The sequence below is a fragment of the Netta rufina genome (genome assembly GCF_964035555.1).
Source record: "Netta rufina genome assembly, chromosome: 15".
Classification (NCBI taxonomy): Eukaryota; Metazoa; Chordata; class Aves; order Anseriformes; family Anatidae; genus Netta; species Netta rufina.
The window spans coordinates 12298366-12323535 of NC_140138.1; the positions used below are offsets into that span (position 1 = coordinate 12298366).

The 25170-nt window shown below is 48.5% G+C and overlaps 1 protein-coding gene across 1 annotated transcript in view; it reads right to left on the reverse strand.

The window, feature by feature from the left end:
• Nucleotides 1-3289: 3289 nt before the first annotated feature.
• ADAP1 (ArfGAP with dual PH domains 1) overlaps nucleotides 3290-25170 on the reverse strand; it is a gene marked incomplete at its 5' end in the record, with an annotated part of 54944 nt that continues 33063 nt past the window's right edge. Inside the window, 7 exons of the mRNA XM_084295990.1 lie at nucleotides 3290-3366; nucleotides 3728-3956; nucleotides 4259-4330; nucleotides 4729-4791; nucleotides 5267-5350; nucleotides 9605-9751; nucleotides 12358-12470. Of these exons, the coding sequence (XP_084152116.1) occupies nucleotides 3338-3366; nucleotides 3728-3956; nucleotides 4259-4330; nucleotides 4729-4791; nucleotides 5267-5350; nucleotides 9605-9751; nucleotides 12358-12470 (737 nt within the window). The 3' untranslated portion in view covers nucleotides 3290-3337. The remainder of the gene's footprint in view (nucleotides 3367-3727; nucleotides 3957-4258; nucleotides 4331-4728; nucleotides 4792-5266; nucleotides 5351-9604; nucleotides 9752-12357; nucleotides 12471-25170) is intronic.

Consider the following 25170-nt stretch of genomic DNA (forward strand, 5'->3'; position numbering starts at 1 on the left):
TTGACTGTGGGTCCTGTAAAGGCATAATTTTGGCAGGAACTGTCTGTGACAGGCGCAGATTGCTTTGGTTTGCAACCTTTGCTCCTGCTCAGCAGTGTCTGCACAGTCACTCTTTTGCCCTAAGCCTGGACCAAGTGTGGTGATGCCCCTGCCCTGACTGGGGAGTACTTGCCCCACACTAGGGCTGCTGCTATGGGAATGTAATAAATGCTCTCAGACAGAGCAGGCAAGAGCCCAGCAAAGCCAGGTTATTTCATTGCCGGTGTCTGGGTGCGGCTCAAGGTGTCCATGGGTGTCCAGCAGCAGTGGCCACATATGTGGCTCTAAGTGACTTTTATATATACATGTATTTTATATATATATATATATGTACATGTACATAATACACAATTTAGACAGCCTTCTGCATATGTAATTTATCATTAAATAATTGTCATAGTAATTATAATACCCAGTATATGAGTCAATTTTACACACACACACCCTTACTTATTTGTCACGCACACATGATCTTTCTAGCTCCCTAAAACCACAAACAAACAGCCTGGCCTGGCTTTTCCCTATTACTAACGTGCCTTACTTTTTACGAGAAAAAAAATTATAAATACTGTACTTTTTTGTAAACCATATATACATATACACACACAGAGTGCTATGTATGTGTGTGTACATATGTTTCTATGCATGTGTGTACATACGTTTCTATGCACTATACTTAGTTTCAATTACATAGAACAATGCATGTTTATAACTTTATAAATTTTATATATAATTATAAAACAAACACCCAGGTGCATGCTTTTCATTAAAAATTAATAAATTTAGTTATAAAAAGGCTATAGCACCAGCTATAGATGAACAGGCAATGTATGTATGTACACGTGTGAGATAGATATATATCTATTTGTAAATTAAATTAGATTTCTATAAACATATATTTTAATAGATGCATAAAGCCATGCATGCATATGTTCTTACAAACTATAATATATACACATACACACAAAAAATCTGTTTTGCACACAGCATCCTATAACATGAAATGGGGTTTATATCTGTGTGCCTGGGTAGGCTCAGTAAAATATATTTTCTGTGTGTATGCATACATCAAATAAAAATGTATCATGGCTCACTATACAGTACAGCTCTGTACGCACACAGACGCTGTGTTAGATGTGTGTTATATAACACAGTTATTTCACACATCCGCCCACCCCAGCCCACCCCCTCGGGCAGCCCCAGTGGGCCACGTGGTGCTGTGGGTGCCCAGCGCTCTACCAGCACCTTTCACACCTCGCCTCGTGGTTGGAGGCTCAGGGTTTGGTTTGAAGCCCCCATCTTACCTCTCCCGCAGAGCCAGCACGACACTGCCACCCATCTGACATCATAATTTATTGGTGCGAATGACATTTAGTACCACAGTTGTCTTACCAGTGACATAACAAACGTACACAGCCCATGAGATGGGTTCGGTTACAAACACCAACGTAAGGAACGCGTCGGACAGATCAGTGTCTCGGTCTGTTACTCAATGGATGCAGAAAAACATTTTTTCAGGTAAAAATTCAGCACGTTGTGTGCAGGTCCCAGCCCAATCGCCACGAACGCGTCGCCCCCCCACCCGCAGCAGTTACAGTGCTCAAAACATTGCTGAAATGTCACTTCAAGCAGCTTTTTTATCTTCAGGAAAAAATTAACCAAAAAAAAATAATTAAGGGATGAATTGGGGGAAAAAAAGTGCAACAACCAGTTTGCAGAAGCACCGTGTCAGCAGCCAGCAGGGCTGAAGGGAGGCGCCTGCACCCAGGCTGGGCACAACCCAGCCTAAAGCTCAACCCCAACCAACCTGGCCCCAAAAAGACAACGACAGCCCAGCTAGGGGGTGAGAAGCCTCTGTTGGAAACTAGCCCAGAGACAGCATCACCACCACTTAGGAGGCGTGACGCCCACCTACACCTGATTTATTTATAGTTTACCTCTACAGCAGCGGGAGGATCAGTCATCTAGCAACATTTACACGCCATGAGACCACGCAAGCCAAACTTGGGCTCCATTTCCACCCAAGCTGCCCAGGAGGCGCATGCCCAAGGTCCCCACGGTGCCTCCAGCCCAGACCATGTGCAGGCACGGCCCCCGCTGCCTCCCCACCGGGGCCTCCGCCCGCACGGGCACTGAGGAAGCGGCCATGGTGACAGCGGTGGTGGCTTCCAGAGGACGGGTGGGCTCAGCTGGGAAGGGCGGTGCTCCCCTGTCCCTTTCGGGGAAGCAGGAGGAGTTTCACCTTGGCACAAACTGGGATGGAAGGGTGGAAGCGGCTGGGGCACTGCATGGGAAGTACTGTCCATGGGGAGGAACACGGGGACAAACTTACTACCAGGAGTTGATTTAAGCTGCTCTGAGCTCTGGCACTTCTTCGTGTTTTAAGGGTCCGGAGGATGTGGGTGAGCAGGACACACGTCGTTGCCTTCTCACACGGTTTGGTCACCTCCAAACTCCCCTGCCAGGCAATGGCTGCAGCTTCCTACATTTAAAGACAATGTTTTCTCTCCTTCATTAGGGTCACGCTTCACATCCCGTTAGGATGTCAGCATCTCAGAGACTCACGGTGTCCCCTAGGAAATGGCTGGCTGGGAGCCAGGGCAGCAGGAGGAGCAGGCGGATGCCCCCAGCAGCAGCGGGGCCAAGGCTGACCCAGCCGAAGCCCTCTGGTGAGCCTGGGCCTTGGCTGAGCTCTGCCACCAGAGCAGGTGGCTCGGCCCTGGGGCTGCATCTCCTGCAGAACTGAAGCAGCACTGAGCCACAGGGGAAGAAAAGCAGCTTACCACCAACCCCACCACCCAGCAGCACCTCAGAGAGGGCGTTTGAGTGGGCAGGAGGGATGGAGCACATCCTCTTGTCCCCCAAAACAGTCACCACTTGCCACAGGGAACCATTTTGGGTTTTTGCACTGGCCACGGACCAAATTGTCCAGAAAAAGCCCCGTACCCATGAGATGTGCCACCAAAACTCCTCGTCACCCCATGGTGGGGCACCCCTTCCAGCCAGCACAGTCCTCGAGGCAGGTACCTACTGCAGGAGGCACCCAAATCAGCTGCACGTGGACACGAGGTGAAAGGGGGAGCCATGGAAACAAATTTCGGGTTGGATCAGCATCTGTCACATTTTGCTGCTGCCCTTCTTGGCTTCCAACGTGATCAAGTGAATGATGAAGGGAAAGGGAAGTATTATTATTATTATTACTGTTATTATTATTAATAATTATTTTTAACATTTCAAATAAAACCATGTTGTGTTGTAAACAGAAGCTCATTCCTCAGGTCTGACCAGCCAGTCCCATCTAAGGTTTATGCTTGAAATGGGCTTCCACTGAAACAAACAAAAAAAACAACAGAGAAAACAAAGTTAAAGCCAGGAGCATCAGGAGCACAACAAGCCCAGCTCTGCGGGCAGACCTCGTGCTGCTGATGCTCTTTGGGTCTGATTATCCTCATAACTGGGCGACCGATTGTGCTTACAGTACTGCGGACATCACCACAGGGTGAGGAGGAGGGAAGCAGCAGCACACCACCCTCCTCCTCCAGAGGTGAGCCTCACAGAGGCTGCTCACACCGCATGCAAGGGAGCAGCCACAGGCATCACATCCCTGACCCTTCTCCATCCATCCCTCCCTCTAACAAGTGAGAAATAAATGGGAGGAGGCTGTTCTCTAGACCTCGTGAGCACACACCTGCGTATTCCTGAGGCAGCATGGGCCTGCTTATAACCTTCTGGAAGGTGGTGATCCACTCCAGCTGGTCGTCCTCTGTCTCACAGGCAAAGAGGAATTTCCTGTCCGGGGTGACGATGGTGATGCCGTGCTGCCAGTGATTTCCCTGCGTGGATGGCGGGAGCCCTTCCAGGACTTTGTAGCTGTTTTCCTTGCTCCCAATGAACACCTCCCCTCTTGCAAAGGCATCCTAGAAGATGGGAGCAGTGAGGCAGGATACAGAAGAGCCATCTCATGGCTTGCTGTGCACGTGGCCAGAAGTGCAAAGTGCAGCAGCCAAGCACCAAAAACACCAGTGGTCCCATGGAGACCCCACCAGCAGCACCCAGGACTCAGGACCTGTCGCCGTCAGCCCAACCCCCCCAAGGAATGCATAATCCAGATGCAGAAAAATCTGCACTTGGTGAGGGTTGCTCAAGCATTCTGTTGAGGGTCAGCCTGGGCTTTACTGCAGATGATGCCCTGCAGACAGCCCAGGCTCCTTTGTCTTACCAGAGGATCTTTGAAATACATCAGCCTTCGGTCATCCATGGTGAACCACCGCTTCTTGAATCCTTCTGTTTGCTGGAGAGTCAAGAAGTGTCGGATTACACACCAAAATAAGCAGCACCTTTCTCACTGGGCACCACCCAGGGCTTTGGGGTTGTTTTGAGCAGCTTGGAGGACCCAGGCAGGCCAGGGCAATTTGGGAAAGGCAGTTTCTGGGACCAGCTGCACCCGGTGGGCTTGTAGAAATGGCCAGCAATCAGAGAAATGGGGTCGGCTGGTCTGTGATACTTTTGGATTTTTTAACCTTTGCTTCCAAACCCAAAGCTCAGGGGTGAAATGCTCATTAATGTGATTACAGCGTTACGGCTTCACCTCTCCAGTGAGGGTGACTCTGTTCCACTAGCAGACCTTTCTCCACCCAGTACAGAGAAAGCCTTGGTGTTGGGGGTATTGCAGAAACATTTATACCCTACCTTTGGCCCCGTTTTCTCCATGTATCCTTCTTTCAGGTAGTTTCTAGAAAGCTTTGGCACCAGCTGGAACAACCCAAACAGGAGAGAAAAAAAGAGCGTGGCATCAGCTGGAGGGGGTAGGGGGGAACTGGGCAGCTGTGAGGGTCCCTGGACAGGGGAAAGCCCCAGCTGAGCCCACCCAAGTGCTTTGTCACGATCTCATGGGCACCCAAACCTTCTCACTGACCACTGGACAAAGCAGTAACTCTATTAAAGCTTCTGAAGAAGGAGATGGGTTTATTTGTTGGGTTTTGTTGGCGATTCTATGCAGATGAGCCAGCCACCTGTACCACAGCAGACCAGTAAGGCTCTCTCCTTTTGGTTTTTATGATTTTCCCTGTAGAACTTTTTGTCTGAAAATGGTCCGAAGCCCCTTACACCAAAATAATGGTAATTGCACAGCACACACTGAAGGATGGAGCACTACTCCCAAGCTTTCCTCTTTTTTAACAAGATGATAAAAATGAGTAAGAAAAAAAAAACATGCAGGAAAACTCACGTCAGCGTCGCTGGCTCCAGGGAACGCCACTTGTAAGTAATGAAAACGTGCTGCCCGGATGGCATTGAACCAATCCACAATTTCCTAATAACAAGAAAGAAAAAGAACAGCGAGTCATAGTCTGCACATAACAAAATGATATGATCCTGCTGCATTTCAGCTCTCCCAGCACTTTGTCCCAAGTGACAAGAGTGCAGTTTAGTGGCAGCCCTCAAAAAAAAACCAAAAAAACCGCATAGGCTCGTGCTCTCTGCCCCATGGACAGCACGGTGAGGTTCCCAGGTTGTACACAGGATGAGGATTACGAGCCATCACCTCTGAACAAACAAACTCCAACAATGGGTATGACCCTTCACGTGCCATAGCCACTGCCCAAGCATCATTTTTCTGTAAACGATGCTTGCAGGGCTCAGAAAACTGGTAGCACTTCTCATCCCAGCTCCCCGTCTGCTTAAGTAGCGCTTGTGGGAGGGGGAAGGTCAGCAGAGGAAAACCCAGCTGGCGGCTTGAAATGATATTTCAGGTGACTCAGGAGCCATCGCTTAGGATTAGTGGAGCCCAAAGCAGTGGGGAGCTCCAGGACGAGGAGCAGCAGGACATGCAGGGGGTGCTCTATGGCCCAAACCCCTCCTCCTGGTGCACAAAGAGTTGGTGAAGCCCACCACGGATATGCTGAGCCCAGCAGCAAGCCTGATCCTGGGAACATGTTTTTTTTTTGTTTGTTTTTTTTTTTTTTTTTACCCCCATTGCACCCCTTTTGCTTGCAGGTCCAAAGCCAGCCTGACACCACCACAGCCTGTTCCCCATCACCAGTCCCATCCTTCTGAATGAGGAGCGTGTGAGGAAACTTTCAATGCCTGAATCCTCCCCAGATTCGGAGGCCATAGCAATATAGTTCTGTATTTTGCTAAAAGAGTGACCAAATATCTCTATCCTTGTATTGCAGACCACCAGCCATATCCTTGAGTCCTCTGTGGAAAAGCACAATGATGCTGAAGTCTCAGTTCAATTCCCAGATGCTGTGGCACTTCTTCCTTTCCAGGGAAAAAACCTCCTTCCATTCATTTCCCCTCCAAAATAGCTGTGGTTATGCAGGAGATGGATGCATAGGATGTTATTAACATGCATGAAGCATTCTGTGAGCCAGACATGATCCTAAGATAACCGACCTTCCAGGTGAGGTTGCTGTACTGTAGGAAATACCGTAACCAAGTAGAAGTCTGCCTTCAGTAAGATTTAAATTTTTACATACTTAAAAATGATTGAGGGAAAAAAAAAAAGGCCCTTCTTTGTAATTTTGGAGATCTCAGTTTTAGGGAACTTGAGGTATCTTAAAAATGATCTAATGTAGCAAATAGACATCCTCTAAAAGTTCTGATGTTCTGCTTTGGCTTGTTATCTATTTCAAGTTGAAAGGGGAAAAAACATAACAGGACATAAGCAAACAACGTTTTGGAAAACTTTGACCTGCTTGTCTAAGGTTCCACTTACTTATCACTTGCTTTTCTACCTTAAGCAGCTAAGCAGACCCCAGATAGCAGCACAAAGAGGATCAGCAGGAGGAACTGGCTCCTCAAGCTAATGATGACCATAACAGGTTAGAGATAATGAAAAATAAGCTGTAACGTTAACATGGTGATATTTCATACAGTCACCAGCTGGAAGGTTACTGGATGTCCTGCCTGAGGGTCACCTCCTTGACTGGGATGTGAGGCAGGGCTTCTCCCTGCAGAAAAGCAGAGGACGAAACTCTCATGGACAGCAGACAATCGATTGTTTCTTAGAGAATGAATCACCCATCGCCTCAGCACCTTTCTTTACACAGAACTGTACCTGTCTGCAAAGCCAGGAGGCTCCCTTGCTAAAGGTTTTATGCATTTATAATCATGAACACCACCACAGATTTGGTGAGGATATATCTGATCTGCAAGAACAACTTTAAACTGCTTGGTGGTTTTGGACAGGAAAGTGTTGTCTCATGAGCTCATTAGTAGAGATTTCTTTAACTGATTTATGTCTCCGAGCAAGCAGAGAAAACGAACTCCTGGCAGTACCTTTGCAGATGGCTCTTGCAGGCTCTCAGCTTCTTCCTGATTTGCTGGCAGTGCCACCACAGACCCAACTTCACATGCCTGATAGTGCCTCTAGCCTCTGTCCTGAACCTGAGCTACCTGCACTGCCAATGCGATCTCAGACTGGATAAAAATACAAATTCTTCTCATCATTCCTCCTGCTCATCAATCTCTGGAGCTCAAGCAACAAACTCCTGCTGTTGCTGAGTGATCCCTCATGCCACCTCTGCCCGTCCTGAAGGCTCCTGGTGCGGCTCTTTGGCATTGGGGAAGAGCACTCAGCTAATTTGTCCAGCAAAGATTCAAAGATAATGGTTTTTACCCCGAAGGGTGGCCTTTCCTGGAGATCCAGCCCACCTCTAAGGATGCTAAGGATGACGATAACGTCAGGGATGGCTGCAGCACACGGCAGCTTTGAGCTGTTCCTGTGTTGGCTTCCAGGTGTCCTGCAGAGGGAGCTTCAGCCCCAGCCAGGAGCTCAGTGCGGTGGGAAATCAGCTTCTGCAGCTTTTCTACGAGCCACGGCGCGCCTGGAGCCCTGCCAGCCTGCCTGCCTTCAACCATCAGAGCAGGTCCTGATGGTACAGTGTATGAGACCTGTAATGCAAACCCCGCTGCTCTCCTCTCCTGCACCTCCCTGCCTCCAGCTCAGGCCATCAAAAGGTCTAGTGGCCTTTAACAAACTAACCCTTCTCCTGGCAAAACAGGCAGAGCTCTGCTAAGGCCTTGTTTGCACTGGAAAATGGTGCCAGGTAGAACCCCTGGACCATTTTTAGTTTAACGGACATGGGGTGTGATGCACACAGCCTTCAGCTGTGCTGCTCTGGCCTAAAGCTTCAGCTGTTGTTGTGGCCTAAAGTGAAAGAGCGAGCTCCTCTGCTCCTCCCGCTCACACGCAGGGTGTGCTGCTCTTCATTTCATTTCCAGCACAGCCACTGTCCATCCCTAGCAGGTGCCTCAGGCTCACCTCAGCTGGCTTGGTCCATGTGGTGGTGGGTAGGTGCTAAGGAAGCCCCCAGCTGCATGGAGCTGCCCCAGCCCCCGGAGCTTTGGGGCAGCAGCAGGGTGACACAGGCTGGCCCTCCGGCCTTGATGCTCTTGGGTGCCTCACTCCAGTGAGTTTTTGAGGTTATTACCACAGGGTGTTTGACCTTCTTGCACTCCTCAACCAGCCAAAAGGACAAAGAAATTTCAAGGAAGTCGAGAGAAATTCAGCTTAGGCGTTATCAGATGGCACCAGTGAGCTTCCTGCCCACACACCCCAACGGAGGCAGGAGCAACCGCGTTCAACCCGTGGGAGCAGAAATTCAGACCAGGCAGTCCTGGCTCCAGCAGTGGCCTCAACGTCACAAAACACTCCTTCGAAGAGGGGCCTCGGCTGAAAAATCGTCTTTTTCAATCCAAGATAATTAACAGCAAAATCCCAGCTCTACTGAGCAGACTGCCAGCACCACAGACAGGGGCACAATGGTGGGATTCAGCTTTCACAGAAAAGAGCTCCTTCCTTTCCTTTTATTTCTTGTGCTCGTTCTCAAATCAGGAGCACCTTGGTTTTTGGTGGCACAGCTGGACTGTGGTCTGGAGACAAGTGGCTCTGCTGTGAGCACGGACTGCTTATTGCTAGCAAAGCCAGCTGGCTCCCCCCACCTGGGTGAATGGAGAAGGGGCTGTGCATCCAGACAATTCCACGAATCCTGGGGGACCTGCCGTGCTGGTCCACATGGGATTGCCACCAGAACAGGGTTGTAAACGCCGCATGAACATGATAGCTTTAGGTTTGGGTTTATTGGCCACTCCAGGGCTGCTATTTTTTGGGGAACCCCAAATATTTGGTGGAGGAAAGAGATGAAGATATGCCTGCCAGATGGCATCACAGCAAACTCACCTGGTTCTGCTCTCGGAATGCACACCAGTGCGTGGAGACAAAACCCCAGCCTGCACTGCTGAGTCCAATGGGGCAGTGTGGTGACTCTCAGGTTCTTCTTGGTTGCCCCATGGACAGGTCCCCTCCGACACTCTCCAGGAGGGCTGTGATCCTCCTCTCACTGCCCTGACCTCTGTGTCCCACTGTCCTCCTTGTGCAAAGAAATGCCCCAGGCCCCTGAGCCCTCTTCTCCACAGATTTCCATTTTAGAAAGCCCCAAATGCCTCCCACATCCCCCAGCAACTCCCAGCTGGGTTAGAGGCAGGTGTGACCCAGGCTGGCTCTGCACAGCACCAATCCCTCAGGACCTCGAACAAGCCCCCGTTACCTCCATGCTCTCACCTTGCCATCTTCGTGATAAACAAAGATGTTCCTTGTGCTATTGTCCTTCAAGTAAGTGATCTGCAGTCCGTGTGGGTTCCCGATTTTTGCAGGCTGGAAAGTTGCATTTAAATGTTCAATCTTCATAATTGCTTTGGGTTCTTTTGCCTGAAAAACACAGCTGAGTGAGCAAACACCTGAAAATTGGCTTTCAAACCAGAAAGCAGTTCACTGTGTCAGAAACAAACTCCTGATTGAGGCCATTAGCTACAACACAACGCCCAGCACACAAAACTGCCTGGCGATAATACATCCAAGGCTTTGCTCAGGCAGCGACGAGTGCTTTCTGCCAGCATGGGAAAATGCTCTGCTGTTCTGTGAAATTCCTTAAAGTTCAAGGGGAGAAAGATTTCAGCCCAGAAGCAAAATACACAGGTCAGGTCTCAAGATAGGATGTTGTGCTATGAAAGACAAGCAACTTCATGCCTCTTCTCCCTGCTTCTAATTCCATTGTCTCCTGACTCATAGATTTCCTCCAGCCTCTTTACATGATGATAAATGACCAGCATTTACACCTGGATGAGCACTATTAAAGAAGAAAGAAAACCACTCAGCCAGACAAAAAAAAAAAAAAAAAAAAAAAAAAAAAAAGCACAGACTGCTAACTACCAGGCCAGAATGCTTTCTGCATCTCAAGCACCCCCAGCCAGTTCATCCTTGCCCAAGAGGGACGGAGGATTATCCCCTTGCAAACATCAGACCTGACTGCCAGGGTCACCATGCTCACATCCTCACTGGTCCCATCCTTCCACATGAGCCACTGGCTTCTGACTCTGCTCCTCCATTTGACCTCTAAACTGGGTATTTTCTTTCCAGAGGATCAAATGCATATTTCACAACCACCTCTGGGATGGATTAGCCCAGCAATGACTCTGCATCAGGCCCTTCCCAAGCACCAACCCCATCCTCCCCCCCTGTGGCAGGTCACCTGTATTCTGTAGCAGTGTCTTCTTACAAACCAGCGCTAGAAGTGTACCACCCTTTTAGAACTAAATGAATACAATAAAGAAATGAAACATTCTGAGAAATAAAGATTATGCTCTTTGTAACACCAGCTTTAGGCCGTGCTAAGTCTCTTGAGTTACAGCTGCAATTAGCTAAAGGAGAAACCCCCCAGAGCCAATTCCCACTCCATGGGATGTGACGCAACCCATGCATGAAGACGTGAGTGCCTCCAGACAGCAGCACTGGGACACACGGATGAGAGAGGCTCCATCTCCCTGGAAGCTAGATGGCACTTGGCCAAGCTGGTATCGCTTTATTCTGCTGCAATGGGGACAAAACCAGAAGGATTTTTCAGAAGGAGATGAACAGCTTTGTGGGTGGTGACTAATTTCAACCCAATGCTCCCACTGCCTGAAGCATCACGGTGTGACAGGACTTGAAACCTCAAGAAGCTGAAGAAAACTCCTTGGTGGCATTTTGCTGCTCATTTCTGCACCCCAGGACAAGGATGGGGGCAGAGAGAGGTGGCTGACACAGCCTGGGACACATCCAGGGGACAGAAGGCCACGCAGTGGAGCCATGGTCCCCCCTCCAGTGCCACAGGGAAGTCCCTGCATGGGAGGAGATGCCAGCACTGCTTCGGGAACTTGGGGACTTGCCGTGGAAGCCAACCTGCTGTGGGTGACCACAGGAGGGAAATCCCAGCAGAGAGGATGCGCCGAGGCAGTGCCGTTCCCACCATGGCTATATGGTCACCAGTGAATTGAAAAAAAAGCCTTAAACCACCATAGCAGTTAATAGCAACTGAATCGGGGCCGGATTTGGGACTTTCACTTCTCCCTCACTTATGACTGGCCGTCTCCTGTCAGGATGCATAATTGCACCACCCCACGCAAAGCTGAAAAAGAAGACAGCGCTATCTAAGCTGCCCCCTGGGCATGGAGAAGCATGGCTGGATGGTCCCCCCCTCTGCACGAATGGCCAACAATGTCCCCATCACAACGCAGCACTTGCACCAGATATTTTTAGAGTCTTGCTGATGGCTCTGGATGGCTGTTGGTGTTTTACTGGAGCTTGATGCACGGCTGTGATGGAAGCATTACCCTCTCTGAAGGTGATCAAGACACATTGAAGGTTTCAGGGGAGACTAAGAGATCAGAGGAAAACACCTCAGCTCCCTCCATTATGTGGTACAGAGTAGTAGAGTGCCTGTCCATTCATCACCCATCCAATTTTCATGGTAATAGCTCTGTATCTCACTTACAATAAATGAAATCTGCTCTGGGGGAAAAGACAAATGCTTCTACCGCTTGACACTGCAAGAGAAAAACCCGAGGACTTTCCCTCAGGATTGCTTGCCATGTCACTTAAAGGAGGTTTCAGACCCCAGTGACCCCTGTCAGGTGGCGTTACCTTTGCCACTAGCTAGCCACAGACAGAAAATCCATCTCAGCTGGATCATACACAGCCAGAGCTGAGAAAAACTCCTTCATTAGTGGTTTAAGGAAAATCTTACAGACTTTAAAACACAGCAGGAGGATGTAAAATGGTCAGTTAGGGTGTCTCACCGTGACTGTGGTGGTGGACTAAGAGCATACCCTACAATGAGGCTGGCAAGCTGGTGCCCTTGTCCTGTGCTGATCGGTGACCAACAACGCTATGAAAACTCTGTAACCCTATAAATTAAACAGTGGCCTGGAAATTATTTGTTCACAGATGCTCTTACTGTTGTGCTCCCCCATCAACAAAGAGCAGCCCCAGAAACTCACGTCATTTTTGTTGAAGTACTTCAGTGCACCTTCCCTCTCCGATAACACAAATTTTCGGCTTAGGAATTGCCCGTTGTCACGTCCTCTCTTCCACAGAAATCCTTCTCGGTACCCTGCAGCAGAAAGCAATTGCTGAGAACCAGGAATAAAACATATTGCTGAAAAAAGAGATAGGATAAAGAATAGGAGAAGAACTTTGACATCAAAACCAAGTAGATCAAATGTGTGGCTGGATTACACAAGACAGAAGAAACTGGTTTTTCATTCGGATTTGCCTTTCTCACTCTGATGCTCTTTCCCAACCTCCCATACTTCAGAGATCCCCATGCTCTGATACAGCGACGTGCCAGGTAAAGGGGGATTTGCACCGTGCATCACACGCTGCGGTATGGGCAAAGACTTCAGCCCTTGTTCCCAAGGGACAACCCCGCCACAGCTCCTGGTACCTCCTCTCACAGCTTATGGAAATAGCACTTCTGGAGCAAGAGGAAGGCAGGCAAGACAGGGCCTCCTGCCCTGATAAAAAAAAAAAAAAAAAAAAAAAAAAAAAAAAAAAAACAGGAACCCCCAAGAACTGTCCAATAAAAGCTTTATGATATAAATTTAAGATATAATTATTTAAAAGTCCCACTGAAAAAAGTGTTCCCCTTTCACTTAATTTCAATCCTTTCAGATTTCCAGTTTTGGCTCTCAGAAGGTAGGATTTTAAAGTTAAAAACTGCACATTTTATAACAACTTGCAACTATTTTTTGTTTTAGTAAGTGGAAGTGGCTATGGAATCATTAAGCAGCCTGTCCTTCATCTGAGTGCTATGAATGGTGGTGTAGAGAAAACCCTTATTCAACCTGCTTTTCAGACAGTTGTTCATGTCACCCAGTGTCATGTAGGATTTATTTAACACACAGATGAAAAGATGCACAAAAACCACTCATCCGACTCCTCAACACTCGCTCTACAGGTACAAATGATATAAAATGGTTCCATGCCATAAGAAACCTAGAAGGAAAAAAAAGTCCACACACATACACATACATTTAACAATCAGAAATGACAGAAAGAAAAGAGTAACACAGACAAGGGCTAAAGATGCTAACTGAAGAGAAATTGCCCATCTAGCTAAACGTGCCTTTGCTGCTAAGTCAAGATACCAATTTATTCTGCCTGGACTGATGAAACCCCAAGCCAAATACTTTTTCCAGCTCCTCAGAGAGACCTTTGCTGACTGTGAGGCAAAGCTGTCAACATCTGGCGTAAATAAGTGCAATGGCAAAGGCCGTGCCGTCGGTAATGCTGAATGCTAACTACAGTGTCATAAATCCGAGCTCACATCAGCTGCTGGCATGCAGGACTGCAAGTGGGCTGATAACGTGCTGCAGATGTAAGGGGTGGAAATACTTACAGCTGTCTGCGGCCTCTCCTTTGTTTCTGTATTTTATTCGGGTCATGTGTTGCAGCAGGGCTTTCTTTTAAAACGTGATGTCACGCTGCTGCCCTCCCATCCCTCCAGCCCAGGACAAATGCTCCGCATGGGCACAGCACCGAGACCCACTCGCAGCAGCACACGTACACCAGCCCGGGAACCAAAGCACCGACACCAGAGACATCAGGAGAATTACAGGGGCAAAGCTCTTACTGTGCTCCAGCCGTCTGTCCTTCGGGCTTGGGGTGCATCCTCCCCAAAGGCTGGCGGATTCAGTCTAACAATTCGATCCCATCCCAACTCCAGCTGGGACTTTTCTACCAAAAAGCCATGCCCAATCCCTCGGAGGGCACTTGCAGCGTTAGAAAGAAGCACCCACTGACAGCTAAGACCCAATGTCTAAGCAAGGGGAAGCCAGCCAAGAAAGCCACCAGAAGAGCCCAGGGCAGCAACATCCACGCGAGGCACAGGCTGAGCTGCTCTCATCACCGCTGCAGCACAAATTAATTCCCAGCTTTGCAGGGAAGGCCACTACCTGCCAGGGTTGTATCAGCAAAACCGCTACGTGCCCGATAGCGCCTGAACGAGACGGAGTTGGACAGGGATCCCAGCCCTCACAACGCGGGGCTGACAGGAGACAGACAGGCAGCAGGTTCTGCCCGGCTGATAAGTCGTAAAAACGTGAGATTTGCTTCACACGAGGCAGAGATGCTGCCGGGGCTCTGACGGCAGGCAGCTGCCCTCTGGAACGGCAAGTGGCTAAGTGGTGGGGATGGTTTCAGAGCCTCGCTGACACGGGGGAAACACCGCCAGCTCATCGGGGGCTGGAGAGCTGGGTCTGGAGGAAAGGACCCCGGTGTCAAAGAAGAGAGAGAGAAGATGGCACATGGAAGATGGTGACAAATGCAAAATACAAGGTGATGCAGGAGGAAACATAATCTTGTAGTTCAGAAACACCCACCTGGGTTTGCCCAGCTCAGCAGAGCGCGCTGGGCATGGAGCTCAGCCCTCAGCAGCACAACCTCAGAGCAGCTCCACACGTTTTGGCTGCAGGTTGCATTCCCTCACTGCTCTGGAGTATTTTGTTACAAACATCCGAATGGCACAGGGTGGAAGGGTGCTGCAGGCATTCCCTGTTAAACTTGCTCTCCTCCACAATTTTTTTTTTTGGTGTAATTTCTCTTAACACTTCAGGAACAGGGAATAAAAACTCTCTGCATTTCCCCAAAGAGGATCTCAAATTCAAATAATTGGAAATTTGTAATGCCCACATAACACTTGCCCCAGCACAGGCATCCTAACGGTTTTATACAAAGAGGTGGAAGCACACAGAGGTTTGGTGAGCTGCCCAGGACAATACTGTGAGCCAGTGCCAAGGCCAGGCTGGAAGCCTAGGTTTTCATGCCCTCATGTGTATGGACATTTTCATCATTTTGATTTCCCTTTTTCCAGCCCTTTGTGGCAAAACACAGTTATCTGAATTCCACTCCAAGGGAGAAAAAAATAAATAAATTTAAAAAATAACAATAATCAAACAAACAAAAAAAACATAATAGCAAATGCAATCCCTTTCCATAGTTCATATGCCAGCTCTTTCCAGAACCATTGCCTCTGCAAAAGAGCTCCTGGCTGCTCTGACAAAGCCAGCTGCTAATTTTGCTGTACTTTGGCACAGATTTTCTTAAATCCTTTGCTTGCTTCTTTTCTTTCTTTCTTCCTCCAGGGCTGTGTCCTCGGGAGCTGTTCCTCTGCTCTGTCCAAACGTGCTGCCTGCACCCCTGTCAGCGCTGATTAAATGCAAAACACAAGGAACTGGACGTGAACTGAACATGAACTCATCCAGCTTCCCTGGGCAAACAGTATGTCAGCAAGACGTGTCCTCAGCAGCCCGATCTAAAAGACTGCAAAAACAGCTGGAGAAAGAGCTGCAGGAGGCTGGAGAGGGGAGCAGATCTCAGAGCTGAGGTACCAGAGTCCCTCCTCGCCTCCACACTACCTTACCAACAGCTTCCAGAGTAAAGGTACCTGGTCACATTCAGACCTTCGTGAAGGTTGTTCTGCTTGTTCTGAAGCAAAACAACCCCCAGCCCTGCCACACTTGCCAATTCCTAGCACTAGGGCACGTTTGTATCCTCTCCCAAAGGACGTGGCCACCTGTCGACGCAGTGCTTGATCACCAGCACCCAGCCATAGCTGCAGAAAGAACTACCTGACGGAGACCTGCTGGCCAGCACCCTTTAGAAATAACACTCTCTCACTTCAACCACCTGCCAAAATGAAAAACCAAACTGTCAGCTCTGCCACAAAACGGGGGCACTTGTAAAAAAGCCGCCAAACGGTTGTGACAAAGTTGGCCAACAAACAGCACGCACGTTACCTGAAATGGCACGGCCCTTGGGGTGCTCCAGCCCAACCCAGCTTTCTCACCATCCAAGGGGCTACAGAGGAAGCACGGGAGAGGATTTGCTCTCAAGACAGTCTAACACAGATACCATCTTTCCATCTGACTTCCTCCAGCAATTTGTCCAAGTTCCCTATTTTTAAGAAGAGGGATATTGCTACTTCCCCAGCTCAGAGCGCCGTTATGGTGTGTGCTTATTGATGGGGCTTTTGGCATGTCTGAGCATGCGGATTATAGGAAGTACCCAAAATGACTCTTTCAGTTTCAGCCTTTGTTCTCAGAAAACAAAGAAATTCATCCCAAGAGAAGGACAATCACATGCACTGCATTGGGAAAAAAAAAAACAAAAAACACCAGGCATGGATTTTGCTTTCTCTCACCCTATGTAAAACACGATAAACTTGTACTTGAACCACATCTGCTCTTCAGTTTCTTTGGTGCTCTACTTTGCAATTTCAGCTGGGAACGGAACTTTTTGTTTCCAGGACATTTCTAGGCCAGTGGTAAAACCAGAAACATGCTTCTATATCCAAACCAAGCACACTGATAAAGCCAATACTGTGCCCAAGAACAAGTGCATTACTGTGTTGTTTTTTTTCCTGGTCTCACTGCAAGACAAAGCATGGAAGGCTGAAAAAGAGGAAAAAATTTACTCGTGTGCGCAATCCAAGAACAATTGCATTTTCCTAGAGATTGGGCAGGGCCCCTCCACCTACTGAAGTCGGTTTTTGTTTCTCTAGGCAGTCAGACAAGGTGCTCTGACCCGGATTCAGAGCTTTGCAGATGAAGAGGAAGATATAAACACAACTACATCACTTTGCTGCTAAAATTACCAGGTACATATCACCGCTTCTGTATGTCAGAAGCTGAGTAGCCTGCTACACTCCCGCTGTAAGATGTTAATTAAACCAGAATGGTGGATGGGTACTCACTGGAGATGATGTGCCTGCTTTTTCTGCGAGGTTAAGGAATTGCATAATTACTTGGAGCAGCTGAGTGGAGAATCCCTACCATCCTTTACCACCACTGACACTGATGTCACAGCCTCCTTTTAGCACGAAGAGTCTGAAGGATATTTCCTCAAAAATAAACCATAATCAGAGAGCTGGATTTAGAAGGTGGCGTATCCTAAGGTTTCCCAAGGGACTGGACTTCAAATAGTGTTGCAAAAAGAACTGCACACCTCCTCTTTGGCTGCATCAGTGTAAATCGTCTGATTCGATTGCTGTAAGTTGTAATATTTCTTTGTTGTGGTTCATTGACTTCAATGTGAATTTTTTAAGCATTCCAATAAAAATTATTTTTAAAAAAGCCAAATTTTCTTGTGGAGTGAAAACACTGCTCTTTGTTTGGAGACAAATTTGTCCTCCCCACACAGAAAGCGTCCCCTCTAAGCGTTGTCAAGGGCAGTCAGCCAACTGAGAGCTTGCAGCCAAGGCTTCGACTGCTCCTCTGGTCCACCGCACGGCACCAGCAGCTTTTTTTCCCTGTCTGCAGCTGTGCTGAGTAGCTTATAACTTCCCTGAAAATAATTCTGCAGTCATCTCCAGATAAATACACTTCCTGCTGGTTACATGTTCAGCAGTGCAGACAGAGGTGTACTGGAGCTGTCGGCATCCACACGTGCAGGAGGCAGACGGGGCCCCGGAGGCTGGGGGATGCGGTGGGATCCTCTCCTTTCCCCCAGGCATTGCTGGCATGGGCCATGTGCGGAGCCACCAGGAGCTGTTCCCGTTCAGGCACAGTTCAGTGCTTTGGAAATGAGAGGCTCAGCAAGGAGTGAATATGTGTTGAGTGGTCCTGCAGACCAAATAGTTTCCTTGCCCCTGGAAGGACACCTGGGAGGTAAGCTCTAGGTGCACCTCGTGTGGGGATGGGTGTCTGGAGCATCTTGTGTCATACCGAGTGGGATTTCGTGGTGCTGGCTGTGATCTCCTTCATCCCACCATCAAGACAACATCTCCTCAACCCACCCCCAGGACAACACACCTTTACCACGCCACGCTCAGACAAGCAAATGAGCCCAGGATCTACCATCCACAACACCAGCCATTTTCTCATGCACACGCATTTTAGAGGGGAGAATTTCCCAGCTCTTAATCAATCAGGCCTCTCCTAATGAACACTTAGCATGCAAATTACCTTTCCTAAAGGCCATTTTGCAGAGAAAGGTTTCTTGTTGCCATCCAGTCTGCCTCTGCTGCCTTCCAGGAGCTCATAAAACAATTATTGTCCTGCTGCATTGTAGCGCCTCAGCTATGGATGCAAGCAGCTGATTAGATCGATTGCTTCCACAATACCCAATTAACCCACTCACTCTGCAAATGATTGACTTAATCAAAGGCAATTAGTACTTGAATGGCTGCATCACACACAAAGCTAGGATTCAGTAGATGATTGAGAAAGTGCTACAGACATCTCCTTGGTCTTCTAGGGGAAAACATCATTATTAATGTTCAACTCTGCTCTAGAAGCACCCGAAACCTTAGGTTGGTGGTTCTAGGTGGCACAAAAACCCACAAGGAGCAGGAACACATGTATTTCCCTTTACTGATAAGGGAAACAATGCCACATGCTACTCCTGAGGAGAACTTGACAAATGTCTATGTTCCCCTTTTCCCCCTCTTCTTGTTCATGCCAGACTAAGAGCACCAACCAGCTGAAGAGACCTCAGTGACCACCGGTCTTGAACTGGGGACTTCTGTCCCTGACAGCTTTACACAGATTTGATCCACAAATGCCTGACGCACAAGGTTGCCTCCTGTTACCATTTCTCCCAGCAAAGTCAAAAGAGTTTTACAAAACCCTCTTCGATGTTGAGATCTTGCAGGGCGTCTTCTCCCATGATGTACAAAAGCCACCCAGAGAAACTGGATTTGGAGGCAGTGACTGCTTTCCCTCCAGCCAAGTCACCCAAAACTGGCACAGCTAACCCACTCCCCCCAAAACAAAGGATAGAGACCAGTTTAGATCATGCCTACAAGAAGTTTGAGGTTGAAGCCAAGGATGGAAAACAAACTCTAGAGATCACTGCACAAAGAAATCGTCATCTTGCTTCATCGTGAGCAACAAAGCCTTTGAAATGGAAAAAGTTGCTTGTTCAGCTACCCATCTGCTGGAGATCAGCACGTGAAATGGAGCCAAACACATCGCCCCTATGGAAACAACATGGGGCTGGGCTTAACAGAGCATCGAGGTCTTGACCATGATGGAAAGAAGATGAGGTCTGTCCCCATGCATAGGCACATGGCATTTAAATGCCAGGTCAGTCCCTGGGTTTCCAGTCCCTTTTAATGTCACCCTGAGTACACGTACACTGCTGGCTCACAGCTGAAAATCCAAATTGCTTCTAAGCAAAGCCCCAGTAATAAAGCTGAAATCCATTAAGCTTGTGATGTTTGCCACCATTTAGAAACGATTAAAATTGTTCATGACACCACTAAGCCCAGCACTCAGAGAACGCTCTTGTTGATTCCGATGTCTCCCAGTGTAATCCAGACACCTTTCTTTCACTGGGCTGTCAGATAAAAGGAACCATAGTAAGAGATCAGGTACCTAATCCAGCTTCCTAAACTGTTTCTAACTGGCTTCTTTAATCACATATTATCATGCCCCACAGAGTAGCTCTCAGGTGACAAAGACATTAATACAGACATTAATACTCCCAGAAGGTATCTCGGATGGGATCTTATTGCCCCTTGTGCTGGCTGAATGCAGCAGAACCAAGGCATGGGAGGTGCCTCCACGGAGCCATCCATGGGATGAAAGGTGGGGACACAAGGCAGCAGGATGTGGCAATCTCTGGGTGAGTACAAGGTAAGGTGGTGCAAAGGACATTCACCAGAGAAAAACTTCAATTTTGAATAGATTCATTCCTGGAAAAGCTGATCTCCCAGAGAGCACTCACCTCCCCTGAAAAAGCTATGCAAGCATGAATATCGGGAGAATATATTGAAACACAACATTCCCAAGTCTTTACCTGACCATTATAGGCATATCAGATTTGGTGTGCTCTGTAGAAAACACAGCCGCAGCCCCCTTTTTATCAGTTTATCTTATAATTGGCCATCGATACAGTACTACTTCCATGGTAACTTAATTACCGAGCAAGTGTTTACATATTGAAGATAAGGCAATAGTTAGCTGCTGCAGTGCAATTAGATTGTATCTGCTGGGAGAGGTTAAAACCCTCTTCTACAGAAAACATCTTTACTGGAAGTCTTGTGCTTGTGTTACTGAGAATTGAATGTGGAATCTAATTTTACTTGGAAATCAAATGCTTCCTCCTTGAGTGGCATCCCTGCATGGCCACCTGGGAGCTGCTGGCTGCTCGGAGAAAAATTCCAGTTACAGGTAAATAACCTTCAGGTTTTGATCTTGTGAATCCGGTCTTTCATTATAAAAAGGCAGATGAAAGCTGAGAGGTTCGCAATGCGATGTTCATCCCCCTTACCAGCACCGAATGCATCTGGGGTCTGACCTAGCTGGGAAGCTGGGAGAGAAGACATCTAAGGACAGGCACGCAGCACTGAGTCACAGCAGTATCTCCACAGCAGCAGCATTACCCTGCTGAAACCACTCCCAAAACAGAGACTGGGGCAAGACACAGATACCCCAAAAGTCCTCACTGCAGTCCCTGTGCGGCTACATGCACAAAAGCTGCCCAGAAAGCTGCACTGGTGAGAAGGAAACGGGCACAGGGATTGCCCACCACCACCCTGCAGGAGGCTTTGTGTGAAATTTTAAATGCTTGAAGCCCTAAGGAGCCAGCAGCACAGATGGATCCTCACCCTGCTCTTAAAGGATAAACTCAAGGTTTGTGCTTGGCAGAGCTCCGTGCAAGTCTCCCACGTGCTCCCCCTCGCCACTCTCACTCAGCACGGCCATCAGCAGAGGCTTCGTGATGAAGACACGTGGCCAAAATAGCGAGTTGTATGCAGCAGGCTCTCTCCCTGCAAATGGGTGAGACCCTTAAAAAAAAAAAAGGCTTGAGGATGAGGAGCCTTTCCACCCTCAACATGCACCCCAGATGGGCTACGCCAAGCCACATGCTACTGAGGGTTTGGCTCGAAATGACTGCAGAGCTCTGGGAAACACCTGAAGGGCTGCATTTCACGCGGGCATTGTGCAGAGCCTCAAACCACAGCTATGGGAGCAGGCCAAAATATCCTCCCAGCCCCGAACAGTTTTAGATGGACTGTCTGACACCCCTAACAGTAAATAAAATCTCAGCCTGGGCAGCTGCTCCCATAGATCAATCCATGCGAGGATTAAATGAACTTAACCATCGACCAGAGCCTGAGTGAAGTCAGCAGAGAAGTTCACCACTGACTTCAAACGGGTTTAGGACCCTCTCTCCAGGGCGTCCTGAAATAAAGTATTCCCCCCACGTAGGCAGCGCTGCTGCACGATCGTAAATCAGGGAAATCCATCCCCACACGCACACCACATTCCTCTTTGTTTGCTTTGAAGAGAAATCCAAATGGCTCTGAGCACATCTGCTGCGGTGCTAACGGCTCCTGATCATCTATTATTGAGGGTTCGACACATTTACAGGCGAAGCTATTGCTTTATGTGGGGAATGGAGAATTTTTTCATTTAGGACTCATTCCTCTCCCAGCTGCCAGTTTTTCAGCTGTCCCAGCAATCGGCTCCTTTGGATGCTCCAGGGGCTGTGGGATTGAGGGAGGTGCACTCAGCGGTGCAGCCACAGCCTCCCAGTTGCACGAGGATATTTGCACACGTTTGGATGTTTGCTTTTCTAAACCTATCACCCCCCGTCCCTGGAGCAGGGCGATCCCACTTTGTGAACTCCTGTAATTATATAAACCAGGGCTAAATCCTGGCCTAAATAAATCACTGGCCAAAACTCCACTAACTTTACTATGCTAAAATTTCTTCTTCCAGCCTCTGCAATGCGTGCAAGTTTGAAATTCACTCCCTGCTGAGCAGCTTTCTTGCCTTTCAGATATTTTGGGGATGTGCTGGTTGTTAGCCATGTGCCACATAATCACGTCCCTCAAGGGCTGTTCTCACAGAGCTGGTTATGAAAATGAACCTGGCTCATCTCCGTAGCTGCTGTGTGTGCACCTCAACTGCAGCATTTTATTTTTTTTTATACAGGCATACTGAGACAGCTGGGGAGGCATCTTCAGTCCAATTTCTCTGCAAGCATTCAAGAGGTAAGGGGAGGGGTGTGGGCAACTCCTCTGCTGCAGGCTTATCTGCTGCATCCAAGGCATCAGGATAAAATCTCAAGCAAGCTCACTACAGGATATGGTCCCATATCCTCCCCTTACCTCCCTTCAGAGCTCAGTGGACACATCCAGATAGCGCTCGCTGCTGGATCACTCGCGTCTGCAGCAAGGGCACTCATGCAGAGCTTCCCTGCATCAGATGCCAAATCTTCCCCATCCCTCCACAGCTTTACAGATTTGCAGCGTTTTATTTTTGGAGCACAGAATTATGAAATCAGTGATGGAGATGGGCTGGTGCCGAGCAGAAAGAGGCATCAACAAATGCTCACACTCCTTGGTCAAGTTTCATCTAAGGCTCAGCAATGTCTTCAGCAAACTCCAGAACAAAAGACATGACCTCACTCCGGAAACACGTCCTTCATCTGGTGAGACAGAAACTGCCTGGCCCAGCACAGGTCTCCAACATAAAATGGATTGTTCTTTAATAGCAATTTAATTAAGCTAGGACAAGTTGCCATGAAATCAGCCTTTCCCATGTACTTGGTTACAGCGTTACTTCCCAGTCACTCCCTCCCCATCACCAGAAGATGCTGCACCAGCCTTTTGGCCCCGTGTCACTACACTGTGAAAACACCATAGAGATCAGGACACCAAGAACTCCCTTCACAAACCATCAGAAATAGAAAGGGCTAGTTCCTTTATTCTTGCTCTAAAAGTTATCAAAAACCATGGAGAACCAGCCTGATTTCTTTCTTTATCTCCTTTCCATTCGAATGGATTCGTTTATTGACTGCAGAAACCCAAGGTTACAGGAACAAACAGCACAAGAGATGCCAAATGCAGTATTTCGAGCTGATTGACCCTAGACAGGGAAAGCTATTGAGGACTGACTCCTGTCAATGATAATTGGGGTGTTTCAAACACCTTATTGATCTTACAGCTTACACTTACCATGTGTCCCAGGGGCACAGCAGCTCGGAGGGCTGCCAGGAACCACCCAGAGCTCACCCCAAAACACAGTGGATGCCTTCAGCCGCTGAATGTAAGGGCAAGAAGGTGCTGAGCATCTCTCCCATGAGAACCCCGACCAGCTCAGCTCACGTACCTGATGCTGAGTTGACCACAAATGAAACTTTTTTTTGACTTGAGTTTACAAACGCAAACGTTTCTGTTACGCATGATGCAAAATGAAACAGTGCTTCTTACTCGTTCTTTTTTGAGGGGAAAAAAACAAAAAACTGACCAAACATTTTGCACAAAGCACTTAGATGGAGAGGAAAAAAAGACCAAACCACAACTATTTAAAATTTTATCAGCCAGCCCTTTCCACTTGCAGTAAGGCTTGCTCTCTCGCTGTTCTGCTTCCCCTGCCACAAGCAACACTGCTGCTTTAATTTTTGTGAGAAAGCTGCTGCTGCTGCCGGGCTAATTATAGAATTTGGGATCAGAACTGTGTTGAAGGCAGCTTGACAGAACCAGCTGTTAAAATTACAGCTGGATCCTAACCTCACTGTGAACATCCAGCTTCAGCTGGCGGTGGTGCTGCAGCCCCCCCACAGCCAGCGGTGCCAACACGTCACTCGGCCGACTCCATCCCTCCCACGTGGGCCCACGTGTCCTCGCCTGTGATTCTGGCTGCCTACGTGCTTTAGGGGAGCTGAAGCCACCAGCACGTTGCTCGTTGCTCCTTGATTTTCCTTGCACACCACCTATCTGTAAGAGGAACGTCGATTTTCCTCCATCCCCACACGCCAGCACTGGGTCACTGCAGCGCTCGCGGATTTCCTGGAGAGCGCAGCAGCAGTCCTTGGCCTCTAACCATGACCCAGAGGGGGCTGTGTGCCTGTACAAAAGGCAGAAAAAGTAAAAATGCACCAAAGTTATTTCTAAACAAAAAGCTTTTGCATTTGCTGCCTTTTCTATTGTTTCCTGGTGCTGGTAGTGCATGCTCTCCTTTTAGCAACGTGAGGAAGTGGCACAGCACCTTCCTTGGGTTGTAATGGAGCCTCATTAGGTGACATCCCTATCTCAGAGGGGCTGCCCTGTGTGAGAATCAGCACTTTAAAATGTTGCTGGAAAGCACTGAAAGGCTGCTTCAGTCCCTGGGTGCACACCACCACCCTGCCGAGACCCAGCACATCCCACTTGTCACAGGGACATGCAGCGTGGGCACATCCCTGTCACCTGGGAAAAAAAATAAAAAATAACAAGACAACAACCATGCTGTGATCTCCCCTCACATCTTTCCTCCTGGTTTTGTTAGCTAAATAGCTCTTTGATGTGCCTTGTCTGTGCAGCAGCACGGTCCGTGCTTGATGCTTACACCGCCTGCACCGCAAAGCAGGCTGCTCTCAGAGCCAGGGCTGCGTGACACTCTCCAAAAGCACCGGGTCTGCCACTGCTGATGCCTGCAGTGGGTGTCGTTGATCTGGCAGGGAAGTACATGGGAGGTTATTTTATTTATTTTTTTTGGTTTTGTTTTTCCTAATGGACACCTTTCCTTCCCTCCCCCTGTGAGTGCTGCTGTGGGGTTTTTGCTCTTGGCTCGGGATGAGGCTGCAGAGCCAGGCGAGGTGAGCTGTCCCGCAGCATGCCCAACGCCTGCTGAGGAAGGGGAAGCAGCAGCCCTTTGTTTGAAAGTGGCGGCTGCATTTCCCTCAAACCACAAAGACGGTGGGGAAAGGTTTCCTGAACCAAGTCCTGACGGGGAGTTGTGTCACATTAAATACAGGGTTAAACCAGGAAGACATAAAAAGGTGACTGAGCATGGGCAAGTGGTGATGCAGGTGCTTTT